At 42.0% G+C, this 15,121-nt stretch overlaps 1 protein-coding gene across 1 annotated transcript in view; it reads left to right on the top strand.

The window, feature by feature from the left end:
* Nucleotides 1–611: 611 nt before the first annotated feature.
* LOC126091955 (T-complex protein 1 subunit theta) overlaps nucleotides 612–15,121 on the top strand; it is a 115,619-nt gene continuing 101,109 nt past the window's right edge. The window contains exon 1 of the mRNA XM_049907292.1: nucleotides 612–762. Within this exon, the coding sequence (XP_049763249.1) occupies nucleotides 703–762 (60 nt within the window). The 5' untranslated portion in view covers nucleotides 612–702. The remainder of the gene's footprint in view (nucleotides 763–15,121) is intronic.

Raw genomic sequence — 15,121 nt, 5'->3', positions numbered from 1 at the left:
GATTTATAATAAGAATGTTATGGACGATGCAGCGGTGTCATACACTGTTAGTTGCATTTATGTGGTCTGAAGATGATAGTTAAGGTACTGGTACTGGTGGCAATTTGTAAAGATTGTTTTAAATGTTAAATGTGATTGAGACAATATATAGAAAATTTTAGAAAGTTAATTAGAAAGTTTTTGAAAATTTATTATCTATATTTTATTGTTTGCTTACCCTCGCTTGCTCTTGTACTGCTAATATATTCACGTATCACTTACTTCGTGTTTTAGTGTACATGTACAAATTCTTTTTTATAAGAAACTCAAGGAAGGATTTTTGAAGATTGCTGATCAGCCAAAATAATGCTATATGAAACGTAAACTATAGATTGGCGTATCTCATCTAGGTCTCACCAAAATAATGCTATATGAAACGTAAACTGTAGATTGGCGTATCTTATGGAGGTACAATGGACTGGCGCCAATGAAATTTAGGCTGAGCTTTCCTGCAAGTTGGAAGCTTGGCAGTAGAGACTGTGGCAGAAGTGTGTAAATGTGTTTACTCTTTCTTTTGTGTGTATTAACTTTCGGCGAAATTCTTTGGTAGTGTTTCGGTGTAATACTGTAATCCTGTGTCAGAAGCGTGTGTGGTAGCGTGCATTACCATTTACGGCAGTATTTCTGTAAAAGCGCGTTGTTGATTGTATTTATCATTTAATCATGGCATTACATGTTCCCAAAGCGCCAGGAATGGCGCAGATGCTTAAAGACGGTGCCAGAGTAAGTATGTGTTCGGAACGAATGTAATGTTTGTTATGAAATTGGCGAGTTTCTAGAAGTATCATCGTCTGCGGATAACGACTGTTATAACGTTAGCAAGCTGGTTTCATAAACACGCATCTTGTGCAAGCGTCAGCATATTGCAAAATAATGTGGAAGCCCGCCAACGGCGTGTAGGATTATTTGTAATTTTTGGCTCCCTAATAACGCAGGGTGAGACACAACTAATTCCATAAGCCACCGATTTAACGTTTCTTAATAAGCGTTCTGTTTAATGCTGTACCTCGTTAAATGTCGAATTAAACATCACGTTTAAGTCATGTTAATAGGGTAGCTGAAACACCTGAAAATAGAGATTGTCCTAAACGCAATAGTGAGTTTGAACAAATTCGCCATTAGGACACCGATATATCTCGTAGTCGTCACATCTCAGAATGGAACTGTCATTGAAATAAAAGTGATTAACCCCAAACTTCAAGATATTGATAATTCTACTCATTGGATGGTCAAATACACGAAGCCCAGCAAATACAAAGAACCACATAGATGGCCGTCAGTCATGAAATCCAAACGCAGGGAGGAAATTCAGATGTTTTTATTAAATAAGATAAATCGCTGTTACGGCGACATTTGTCTAGAGTACAAAAAGCAATTGATATGTACATGGACATATATATATTTGGATGAGTATCTGGACAAAAATGGAACTAGTGGGTGGCTGTGGCCTGTAATAGAACTAGCCTGTCATTTTCATAAAGCCGACTAGTCGAAGGAAACCATGAAAAACCTGAAACTGGATGGCCGAACTGTGCTTCGAATCTCTATACTCGTGCTTTGAGTCTCCGTACTCGCAAATATGAGGTCAGTCTGCAAGAACTTATGTTAAAGCTGCTTCTCAATTGTCAACACTGTCACAGAATAAAATGTATAAAGCTAGTTTTACATTGTGCTGTCATTTCTCAACATCACTACAGAAAGATCTGCAGCTTCCCATCTAATTGCAAAAAAAAAAAAAGTCCATATTTCTCCATAAGAAGACAGATGTTGCATTTAGGATGATAATATATTAATATCGTATGCACAATTTGCACTTCCTGGGAGTGATTGATGTATTGGCTGACTTAGTGTTAGTATGGGCTGTTTCTGCATGTTGCCAAACTGAGCTATGACGCCAGTAAAGCAAGCCATAAGAATATGAGCGTGTAGTAGGCATTGTGACTCCAGTGTGGCTCTTGGTGTAGTGCTTACCTTGCAGGGAGACAGCGTTAGTTCTTCCAGCACCTCTTTTTCCCACAACTGTGCATGTGCTGGCTTACTGTTGTCTTCTGACTCTCTCAGCATCCCCTAAAGTTTGTTCAAATTTATGTTCTGTGTATAGTAGCTATTATAATATCACCAAAATTAAAGAGTCGTATTCCTTGTTACTGTTGTGGGGATATCTGTATTTACCTCAAAATATACCATTACATTAAAGATTTTAAGTTTCCTATGTAATCTGTGAGAAATATAACCTCCTCCTTAAGACGTCCACTTCATCGGATGTAGTGGACGACTGCAATGGCTGGCTGCTTAACTATCTATCTTGCAAATGCTTTAATTATGCACGCCTCTAGAACATCTGCTGCCTTGGGTAAATGAGGCAAACACCTGCCTATCATGGCAGTCAGCAGTTTTAAGACCTTAGGATAGTGGCAATTAACAGCTGTTGAAAACTCTACAATATTTTCTAAGTTGATTTGACTTGAAAACTTAGAACATTTAATCTAGTTGTGGCAGCATGAAGAGGACACGTGGATGTTTGTTATTATGATACAGTATTTTTGCGGCATTCTTGTTTATTTCATCAGCAGATGAATACTCATTCTTCAACTATACATTTATGACTTTGAAATATTTTAATTCTGCGTTGAGTAGCTAAAGTTCACAGATGTTCCTTGCTCTATCTACTTAATGTTTTTAGGGTGAATTACTTTACTGTGGATGACAATTTTAACCTCCGCGTAGGTAATGGCCCGTGTGTGTGGGTTTCCAGTATACTATGAGGCCCAAACTACCAGCTTCTTTCTTCAAGAGTAGCAAAGCTAGAAAATTTAATCTGCCATATACATTCATCCTCTATGGTTAATTGAGCCTTTGGATTAATTCTATTGAGTTGTTACTGAAAACAACCTAGGTCCTCCCTGCCATGTCTCCACAAAACAAATGCTTGTAGCCAGGAGACAACTTTCTAATTGAATGTACAAAAATGTCAGCTAATAGTGGATAGTATGATAGGCTATACATACAGGTGATAGAGATTCCTAACATGCCGATAATTGCAAGTGGAAGGAGGTTTGTGTTAAACTTAGTTAAACTTATTGATATACAATTTACACAAACTGAAAAAAGGTCACTTAATTATTTTCTCTAACTTTTTGAAGTCCTTCCAAGTGGGACAGAATAGTAGTTAAGTCACTGGACTTAACATTCAGGAGGTGCTAATGTGTGATGTTGCATAACATTCATAAACTGAACAAAATCTATGGGTGGCATCGGATGATGAGCATCAAGGAGCATAGCCAAATGTGATGTAGTGGTACATCTGAGCTCTGAGCGCACATCAGTGACGAAAGCAGAATATACTACAGGAGTTTGTTTAACCACCTAGGTTAGATAGATTACATAATCTTTCCAAAACTGTCCATTAGGAAGTGAGCTGTATGCTGACGAGTGCCTGTTAGGCAAAACAGTTGGTAGCAGGCAACCTGTGGGCATATAGCCACATCAAAAAAGTATTGGGGTTGATGGGGACTTAGTCAGCATTACTGGGGAAGTTTATACAGTTCCTTAGCTTTTTGTGGAAGCTAGATGAATCTTCCAAATGCTTCTTTTAGTTTTGTTAAGTCATTTCTGTAGAAGACGGTATTCCTATGGATTTGGTCAGTTTCTTCTCAAAGCCTTCTTTAACCTAAGATTGTGATCACACTATAATGAAAAAGTTGTTAATGGGATGGCAATGATCTTTCAAATTCCTTTTCTGAATGTTCTGTTGGAGTAGGACAGTTAAAAGAAACTGACGTGGAATTATACGAAGATAGTAACTGTTCCGAAAGAACAGATACCAGTGATGACCATGCAGCTTCTCTAGAAAGAAATGATAATTAATCAAAACCCTCAGCTGCCAACAGGTGTTGTTGATATACTTCAACTGGGACAGCTGAAAATATGTGCCCCGACCGGGACTCGAACCCAGGATCTGCTTACATGGCAGATGCTCTATCCATCTGAACCACAGAGGGCACAGAGGATAGCGGGACTGCAGGGCCTTATCCCTTGCATGCTTCCTTTGAGACCCACATTCCCAACTGTCCACAACCTACATTTGTAATGTTCCACAGTTGGGAATGTGGGTCTCACGGTAAGCGTGCAAGGGATAAGTCCCTGCAGTCGTGCTATCCTCTGTGCCCTCGGTGGTTCAGATGGATAGATCATCTGCCATGTAAGCAGCAGATCCTGGATTCGAGTCCAGGTCGGGGCACACATTTTCAGCTGTCCCAGTTGAGATATATCAACAACACCTGTTGGCAGCTGAGTGTTAGATTATCATTTCTGATGTGGAATTGCTAAGCTGAATGCAAACACAATTGGAAATTTTCTGAGGTGGTGGGTTTGTGTGATTCAGTTTTACAAGCCAGTGGATACATTTAAAACTTCAGATCTGCAGAAAAAGTAGCTTTACTAAGGGGTATGTGAAGTGAAAAACATAATTGTATCTAAACCTTTGTTTTGGGCTAATATTTGAGTTGGATAATTTGTTCAGGCTTATTAATGCTACCTGTTTGTTCTAACTCAGCAGTTTATTTTTTATGATCTTCATTTGATCATTTTAGGCAATTTTATAAAATGGATTTTCAGTTTCCTGTTTGCACATTACTTCATTCCCTTGGCTCTCAACTCAAGTCACCTTTCCTATTGTCTGTAAGTTTTGTAGTCTAGTTAGTTTATCTTTGAGTTATTTGACTTTCCTGTTTTGTTTTTAAATCTTCTGTCATAATTTGTAGTTCCCTCACATCTTCTCTGGATCTTGGTTCTTTAATCCATCTGATGTTGTTGTTAATGTTCCATAATTTATTTATTATTTTTTTGATTATGTTCTCGGTACCCTTTTTAAATGTCTGAAGAATGAAATGTCTCATCCTGACGGTGCTTGTTACTTGCTCTAATTCCTTGTAGACTGCTGTATTTAAAGTTAGTCTCCAGTGTCTTGTTTTCTTGGTATTCTTTTTTTATTTACACACATTTTGATTTTTCTTCTATCTTGAATATTCTGCTCGACACGTGTGATATTTTGCCACTTGTAAACCCCCCTCCCGTGCTCCCCATGGAGATCAGCATTCGTTTTCTTGGTATGGACTTGGCAAACCCAGATTTCTTGAGCTGGAGGCTGGTGAGGGCCACTAGCCCTTTGTAACTGTAACCTTTGGGCATGCCTTAATGACCCCTGTGGGGGCGGTGGTGGAATGTTTTGTGTCTCAGGGAACTGGGTTCTTTCCTTAACTACCTGGAGTGCAAGGATGGTAAAAACCTCTATATAAACACTTCAGTCTCAAGGTGTGCTGCACGACAATGAGATTGGAATGCTGTTTAGGCGGAACAGTTATTAGTGGGTAGGCAACCTCTGGGAAACCGGCTGTACCTCTGTTGTATAAGGTTTACCCAGACAAGCATGGGTCTGTCTGGATATATGCTTACTTCCCCTTCTGCTCGTGTGGTTTCCATGTAGCCTGAATCACTTTTCTGTACTCCCAGTAGTTTGAGTGATCCAGTGGGAACTATTGACGCCCAAACCCAAAGAGGTCTCATGTAGCTAGTCCACCTGAGAGGTCTTTGAATATCAGTCCAAGCTGTAATGATAATGGAACACATCCTGTGGGAAGGTAATAAACTTATTGTTGTTAAACTTGTCAAAGGTGGCTCTGCATACGTTCCAGTGCCTTCTGACTGCACAAACATTGTGGCCTTTCAGGTAGAGATGGCGAACTATCGATGAATAATTAAGAGATGTCAAAAAGAGTTCATGGCAACAGTTCCTGACCACCATTGTTCCATTAATAATAAAGTTGAATGGGAGACCATCAGGAGGATTTTTTTTTTTTTTTTTTGGGGGGGGGGGCGGGGGGTTGCCCAGTGGGTTCTGTAGTGGGAGTTGGAAGGCTCCAGACTAACATGAGACATTTCCCAGTCTATGGCAGCTTATTTTGCAGTTACCTCCACAACCACACTACTGAAAAGAAGCCACCCTTGTTCTGCCAACAGCTTCGTCAAAGAGGGTGGAGGGATGGACTGAGGCTCAGGGCACTCTTTGCCCTTGGCGTGGGAAATTGCCCCTAAAAGGCAGAAGAATCAGCAGTGATCAACGGCATGGGAATGCAGAAGGCAATGGAAACAACTAGATTAAAGACACTTATCTACATGAAGTGTGGCCTATATTTGAAGAAAGTGTCATGATGATCTGTACCTTTGCAAAAGACTCCAGATTAGTCCTCTACTTGGATTTTCACCTGTTATGTGCTCAGAATTCGTTTACTGGGTATGGGCCTGGTGACCCCTGGGGTTCCTGAGCTGTGGCAGGTAAGCGCTGCCAGTCCCGTCAACTTAAGCTCTGGGTGTGCTTCAGTGACCACTGTGCAATGTGGCAGTGGAACATTGTGTGTCACAGGCAACGGGGATCTTGGCCTGACCCGCAGATCACGAAGATGGTACAAACATCTATAGAAAACCTCCCAATCTTAAGGTGGGCTGCACACTGATGAGATGCAAGGCCGTTGAGGTGGAACAGTCATTAGTGCACAATCTCTGGGGAACCTGCTGTACCTTAGTTGTATAAGGCTTACCTAGGCATGCGGGACTATGTCTAGGTGGACTTTTATTTCCCTAGCCAGTCTTGGGACCAGCATAGACCCTTCGAAAATTTCCTCTCCTCACAGTGGAAATGTTGGGCACTGGTAGATACCAACACACAGTCAAACTAGAGGGCTCATGTAGCAAGTCCTCCAGACTTAGGAATTACGTATACTCTTTCAATATCGAGTAACAAACACGTGCTGGTGGCCAGAAAGTGTTTCTTATAATTAATTGGAATCATAAAGTTTCACTTTTTTTCGTACAAAAATGGTTAGAGAGAACTGCTGGAAGCTTAAAATCCGTCAGGCACTTGCAAAACGGGACCATGTTGGTAGAATCATTCAATTCGCAACAAGTGAAGAACATCCAGAAAGCTCTTTGCCTCGGGAAGTGTGCTATAGAAAGTGAACTGCACAACACCTTGAACTGTAGTAAAGGTGTTGTTACATGTAGGGATTTGGTCCACATTCCCCAAGAAGAGCTGAAAGCTGAGTGGTCCCAAGAAGGCATCCTTGATGTACAGAGCATAATGATAAGGGTGGATGGCAATCTTGTGAAATCAGTCATTTATACTGACTTTCAGCAGCACAAAACTTCCTGAGCATGTTAAGGCCGGTTTCTTCCGACTCAGCATGTGGTCTTATTTTCCTAACCCAGTGCACTGTTCTGCATGCCAGCACTTTGGGCATATCACCCCAGGTTGTAAGGGAGCAGCCACTTGGGGCAAATGTGGTAAGACCACCCATGAAGGTGTTGGTTGTTCATCTCCTCCAAAGTGTGGTCTTCCTTCAAGAAAGGAAGATACAAGAGATCAAAACAACTAAGAGTGTCTCATATGGTGAGGCCAAAAGGATCTATGAGGCTATGCAGCCCCCAAAGTTTGCAACCTCCTCTTAAACAACCAGTTCAGAAGACCGATGCTGCTACCCAAATGGAGGTTGCTAGTGTCAACACTAGCACCTACTTTGCCAGTGCACCTGTTGTTGCAGTTCCTTCAAAGCCTATATACATCCTCCCAAACCATCAGACAAGTCTGTTGTTGCTAACATTGTGGAGCTTGCAGAGCTCCCTGCCCCTCCAGAGGTTCCACCATCCAGCACGCTGCTACTACTGCCGTGATTTTGGCTCCAAAGCCTACCCAGGGCAGGAAATCAAAGGCCAAGTGTCAGATAGAGTTGGGAAGAAACCAGTCAGACAGTAACGGCATCATACTATCTCATGTCTATCTTGACTCTGGTAGAGCTAATGGAGCTTGATGTTGGACTGGGGCAATCGTCTTACCCCAAGCTGGAACCCCCACCCATTATGGGCTGCCTTACCCGGCAGAAAGACAGGGTGGAAGTGCAACCCCCATGATAGATGGTTCATCTATTAGTGGAACCTTTCATGGCACTTGTAGAGGAAGTGAAACTACTAGTGCTAGAATGCCCCATGTGCCTGTGTTTACAAAAAACACATTTTAAAGCCACTAGCACCCCAGTGCTATGGGGCTGTACCATTCACTGAAAGGATGACGTGACTGGGGAGAGAGCCAGGGAAGGGGTTGCTGTGTTTGTCAGTAACATGCATCATTTGGATTACTTTTTACTCACTGTATCTACCTCTGCCAAATGCAATAGACCCTGAGGCTCTCATACATTTTGTGGAACAATTCCTACGACCATTTCTCCTAGTGGGAGACATCAGTGCCCATCATGTCTGTGGGGCTCGACCTCTACTTGCCCTAGGAGTCGGGTTTTGGAGAGCCTCATGATGTCTCATGAGCTCTGCCTCCTCAACACAGGTACACACACTCATTTTTGCACTGGTATTCAGTCAGTCTCAGCCATCGACCTCTCTTTCTGCTCTCCAGCCCTTGCAGACTGTTCAGTGGGAGGTCTTGGATGACATTCATTCCAGTGACCACTTTCCGCTACATATTCACCTATGGAGCACTACCTGAAGAGAAGCCACCAACATGGATGTACAGCTGGGCTAACTGGATGCTGTACAGCCAGCTGGCTGTGTTTGAGCATCACAACTGTGTCCATGAATGGGTGGACCACATCATGTGAATGATCCATTATGCCATGGACTTATCCATCCCAAAGTCCTCAAGTCTTCATAGGAAGATATCTGTACCTTGGTGGACAGATGAGTGCTATTCAGCCATCAAGGGAAGATGTGTGGCTCTTTGATAATTTAAATGCTGCCGCACAGCAGACAGCCTCATAGCCTTTAGAGTCGCGAGAGCCAAGTCTCGACCCATAGTTAAGGAGAGCAAGAAAAGATCATGACAAGCATTCCTGGACTCTGTCGACCGTTCCACTTGTTCTACAAAAGTATGGGAAGCCATCAGGAGGATTTCTGGTAAACACAGCCGTTTACCAATAGCAGTGGTGCTGAAACAGGGAGATATCAAAACAGCAGCCAGAGACATCATTCAAACACTGAAAGAGAATTTTACACACACCACTGACAACCAAATCCAGTACTGCATATTTAGACATTTGCCAGCAGCATCATAGGAAATCATTCTTGAACGTTTTAATCTTATATGGCATACAGGTAACTTCCCCAGTTTGTGTAGAGAGGCACTGTTTGATTCCGCTCCTCAAACCAGGAAAGGACCATACATGTCCCAGAAGTTATCGGAGTATCACTTTAGCAAGCTATCTAGGAAAGACCCTGGAGTGAATGGCTGACCGTTGTCTGGTGGTGGTGTTAAGAGACCATGCAACTCCTTAGCTGCTCTGTGTGATTCCGGAGATTTCGGTCTACTGTCAACAACCTGTCCCTGCTAGAGGCGGTTATTCAGCAGGCCTTCCTTCGTAAACAGTGTGTCGGCATATTCCTTGACATCAGTAGGGCATACATTACTACTTGGAGACACTGTGTTCTTACACAACTGTGTCATTGGGGCTTTTGTGTCCGTCTCCCTATCTTCATACAATCTTTCCTATCTCAGCAGTTTTTATGACCAGAGTTTGTGAGACACTGTCAGATCGATTTGAGCAGGAGAGTGGTATCCCTCAGGGCAGGGTTCCAGTTTTATGCAGATAAGTGTGCATGTGTGTATGTTCATTTTAATCATTGTTGTCATATTTTTAATTTACCTGTTTTGCATACGAGGGACATCATCCTACATTTTAGACACTCGGTGAGGTTTCTAGGCCTCATTTTTTACTCAGAATTGTTGTTCTCCCTGCCAGAGATACCTGAAAGCCAGAACCGTGAAGGAATTGAATATCTTAAGTGTCTTAGCTACAGGTCTTGGGAGTGGACAACATGCGTCTGCTCCAGTTTTATAGGGTTTTGGTGAATTTACAGCTGGGCTATGGATGCACAGTGTATAGATCAGTGTGGCCTTCGTATTTGAAGATCATTGACACTCTCAACCATGAGAGGATTTGGCTGGCTACAGGTGCTTATAGGACCAGTTCCATACCCATTCTCCGTGCTGAGGGCAGGGAACTACCACTCGCCATCTGGTGGCAGCTCCTCATTGCGCGTCAGGCATGTAAGTTCCTCGCAGCCCTGGCCTCGCCCGCATACCAAACTGTTGCTCATCATCCTCTGGAACATTTTCTATCCAACTGTCCATGAGCCACATGCTCTTTGGATCTGCATGTAGCATGTGCTGGAGTTACTTGGTGTGGAGCAAATACAACCCCAAACCCATGGTTTTAACCATCTGCTGCCCTGGTTACTGCAGAGGCCCAACATAAGTTAGATTTAATGCAGTACAGGAGAGACTGGTCTCCTCCTCCTGTTTTTAATGCAATATTTTCTGACATTTTATGTAAGCATCACAGCTATGTAGCTATGGCTCTGAGCAGGGGTACTCTGTTGGTTGCTCTATCTATTTCCTGGATCGTGTCCTCAAGGTCCGACTGCCTCTAGAACATACTGTTTTCGTTGTAGAATTATATGCTATCTTGCAGGTACTGAAGCAGATGAGGCATTTTGCCAGTAGTAAATTTCTTGTCTGTTCTGATTCTCTGAGTGCCCTTCACTCTCCAACGTTTGTACCCTTGTTACCAGCCGATAAAGTAATCCAGAATATCCAGGATGCCCTCCTCCAACTAAGACGATTGGGGAAGGAGGTGTCTTTCTGCTGGGTCTATGGCACATGGGTATTGTGCGAAATGAAAGGGCAGAGATAGCAGCCAAGGAGGCGTGTCCTGATCCTCAGTTCTTTCAGTGTGCCATCCCCCTGCATGGTATCACCTCGCTGCTGAGATACAAAGCCATGCGTCGATGGGAAGACGATTGACTGGAAGTGACCAACAATAAGCTCCATGTAGAGAACCCACAACTTGGCTGTGGCATACCTCCTTCCAGCCATGTCGATGGGGTGAGATCCTCCTTAATTATCTTTCCATAGGCCATTCCCTAGGATGCATGTTTTTAATCCGGTGAGAGGACCCTCCAGTGTGTGGTGCTTGTGGCGTACGTATCACTGTACGCCAGTGGATTTGCTGAAGGATCTGCCCTCTATTTTAAGTAATGTTCAAACGAATGTCATTTAAGTTTTAAAGTTTTGTGAATCATCCAGCATCCTTCCTAGATTTTAAGGAGATTGTTTCAATGCATTAACAGGGTGACAAGCTCACCCATATTTTTTGTAAGTAGTCAGCCACTGATGTTTACCTGTACCTATGTTGTAGCTCCCTTCTTGTTTTACATGTGTTTTAACCTCATGTATACTTCTACTTTTTCACTGTCGTTTTAGCGCATGTGAGATAGTGATTTTGTGGTCAGTTCAAGTGCATGAGTGTGGAGGAATTTTCCGTTGTTTAGCCACATTTGTTTGTTTTAATGAGTGTAAGTGCGCCGATAACCTCACAGTTGAGCACCCATAAGCTCAAGTGATGGGGTAACATTCTACGACTTGGAGCACGGAATGTCAATAGTATGAGTGTAGTAGCAAAGGCTAGAAAATCTGAAAAGGGAAAGGCTTAGTCTAAGTATAATGGGAGTCAGTGAAGTCAAATGGACTAAAAATGAGGATTTCTAGCCAGCTGAATACAAGGTAATATCAACAGCTGCAAAAAATGGTATAACAGGAGTAGGATTAATGGTGATTAGGAAAGTAGGGCAGAGTGTGAGTTATTGCGGACAATTAAGTGGTAGTGTTCTTCTCATTAGAATTATAAGCAAACCAACGCCAGTAACAGTACAGGGTTATTACAAATGATTGAAGTGATTTCACAGCTCTACAATAACTTTATTATTTGAGATATTTTCACAATGCTTTGCAGACACATACAAAAACTCAAAAAGTTTTTTTAGGCATTCACAAATGTTCGATATGTGCCCCTTTAGTGATTCGTCAGACATCAAGCCGATAATCAAGTTCCTCCCACACTCGGCGCAGCATGTCCCCATCAATGAGTTCGAAAGCATTGTTGATGTGAGCTCGCAGTTCTGGCACATTTCTTGGTAGAGGAGGTTTAAACACTGAATCTTTCACATAACCCCACAGAAAGAAATCGCATGAGGTTAAGTCGGGAGAGTGTGGAGGCCATGACATGAATTGCTGATCATGATCTCCACCACGACAGATCCATCGGTTTTCCAATCTCCTGTTTAAGAAATGCCGAACATCATGATGGAAATGCGGTGGAGCATCATCCTGTTGAAAGATGAAATCGGCACTTTCGGTCTCCAGTTCTGGCATGTGCCAATTTTCCGCGGGCTACGTGTGAAACTTGCCCGCACGCGTTCAACCGTTTCTTCGCTCACTGCAGGCCGACCTGTTGATTTCCCCTTACAGAGGCGTCCAGAAGCTTTAAACTGCGCATACCATCACCGAATGGAGTTAGCAGTTGGTGGATCTTTGTTGAACTTCGTCCTGAAGTGTCGTTGCACTGTTATGACTGACTGATGTGAGTGCATTTCAAGCATGACATACACTTTCTCGGCTCCTGTCGCCATTTTGTCTCACTGCGCTCTCGAGCGCTCTGGCAGCAGAAACCTGAAGTGCGGCTTCAGCTGAACAAAACTTTGAGTTTTTCTACGTATCTGTAGTGTGTCTTGACCATACGTCAATGAATGGAGCTAAGTGAATTTATGAAATCGCTTCAATCATTTGTAATAGCCCTGTAGTTCAGGTGTACATGCTGAAGGATATTGAACGGGTAGTTCAGTATGTAAGAGAGGATGATGATTTAATAATCTTGAGGGATTGTAATGTGGTTATTGGGGAAGGAGTAGAAGAAAGATTATGGGCTTGCCAGTAGAAGTGAGAGAGGACAAAGACTAACTGAATTCTGCAAGAAATTTCTAATGTAATATTGAGTATCTTGTTCAAGAAACACAAGAGGAGGATGTATACTTGGAAAAGATCTAGAGGTGCGGGAAAATTCCAGCTGGATTACTTCATGGTCAGACAGTGATTCTGAAATCGGATATTGGACTCAGATCACAATTTAGTAATGAAGATGAGTAGATTGAATTTAAGAGAATTGTACTGAAGAATCAGTATGGAAGAAAGCAGAATATTGAAGTACTGAGAAATGATTAGACATATTTGAAGTCTGCTGAGGATGTGTATACTGTGATAAGGAATACCATAGCAGTGAGTTCAGTTGAAGAGTGGACAAAACAGGAAATCACCTATGTTGGACAATCGACCATCAGTACAAGGAAGGTAACAGCAAAGAAACACTAGGTTAGAGAAGAAATACTTAAATGGATCGATGAAAGAAGGAAGTACAAAAACATTCAGGGAAAGAGAGGAATACCGCAATAAAAATCCCTGAGGTACAAAATAAACAGGAAGTGCAGGACTGTCAAGGCGAAATGGCTGCAGGGGAAGACATGAAGAAATAGAAAAAGAAATGCTCGTCAGGAGAACAGACTCGGCATATAGAAAGTCAAAACAATCTTCACTGAAATTAAAAGCAAGGGTGATAACGTTAAGAGTGCAGTGCGAACTCCACATAGGAAAGATTGGATAGGTGGAAACAGCACAATCAAGGGCTCTGTGAGAGAGGTCTGGTTTGATGACTGGATAGAGGAAGAAACTGGAGTTGAAAAGGAATAGGTAGGGAGTTCACTATTGGAGTCAGAATTTAAAACGATGCTTGAAGACTTGAGCTCAAATAAGATGTAAAGGATAGATAACGTTCCATTGGAATTTCTAAAATCATTTGGGGAAGTGGCAACCAAACAACTGTTCAGGGTGGTTTGTAGAATCTATGAGACTGGCGATGTATCACCAGATTATCGAAATCATCCACACAATTCTAAGGATAGCAAATCAAATTAAGTGCAAGAAATCTCACACAATGCATCCAAGCTGCTGACAGGAATAATATACAGAAGAATAGAAAAGGTAATTGACAATCTTTTAGATGATAATCAGTTTGGCATTAGGAAAAGTGAAGGCACCGGAAAGGCAGTTCAGACTTTGAACTTAATAGTGGAAGCAGCACTGAAGAAAAATAGACATGCTCATAGGATTTGTAAACCTAGAAAGGCATTCAACAGTTTAAAATGGTGTAAGATGTTCAAAATTCTGAGGAAAACGAAATTAAGCTGTAGGGAAATACTGGTAATATACAATATGTACCAAAACCAAGGGGGAACATAAAGATTGGAAGACAAGTGATTAGATTAAAAAATGATGTAAGACAGGGGTGCACTTTTTTGTCCCTGCTGTGCAATCTGTTCAACGAAGAAGCAGTATCATCATACAAGTGAAGAAGAATTACAGGATCTGTAGAATGGAATAAACCAGTTGCAGCTTGTAATTAAAGGCTCTGAGACGGAGCTGCCCCAAAATATATATTGAAATAAATTTCTCAATAACATATTACAGAATTTAAAGTATCGGAACACATTTCACATATTTCCCACACAGATTAATGTTTTCGGAACTCTTGATATGTGATGTCGTTTTTTCAAACAGTTAGTAACTAGTCTTAAGGCTGCACCTTGAAATCCCACGTAGCTCATGTAACAGAGGTTTGGGGGCAGAGTACAGCTCTTATAGGCATCCTGAAGTATGGTGTTTCAGCCTAAGGGTGTCCTCCTACCAACCTGCACACAGTTTTCACATTCCACTACTTACATAAAAAGGGAATGGATAGAGTTGCTGAAATACACCAACAAATCCCTGTCTCTATATATCTCTGTTAGAGATACAGCAAGAGAACCACACTGGAAATGGCCGTGGAGAAGCCCTTGGACATTGGTGCGCCAGGTACATATAGTCTGTGGCTGCGACCTTGGCTGCTGACCTTGTGCTGGTGAAATGTCAGAAAAATCATCAGACAAACGTTGGCCGAAGAACCTGAGACAGAAGCAAACAGGCAGTTCGTCAACAAGTGGCCATGAAAGCCTTAACAATTTTGTATCTCTGTTACACTTTGATTCGTCTTTAATCAATCTTTAATACAGTTTTGATAGTGTTTGACAGTTTTTTTTTCTTTCTGCAGTTGGCTATTCTATTGACTGCTGGTATAAGTTTGCAAATGTCTTGCCAGAG

This window comes from Schistocerca cancellata, chromosome 7 (assembly GCF_023864275.1).
Source record: "Schistocerca cancellata isolate TAMUIC-IGC-003103 chromosome 7, iqSchCanc2.1, whole genome shotgun sequence".
NCBI classification, from domain to species: domain Eukaryota; kingdom Metazoa; phylum Arthropoda; class Insecta; order Orthoptera; family Acrididae; genus Schistocerca; species Schistocerca cancellata.
This window is presented reverse-complemented; position numbering and strand designations above follow the sequence as displayed.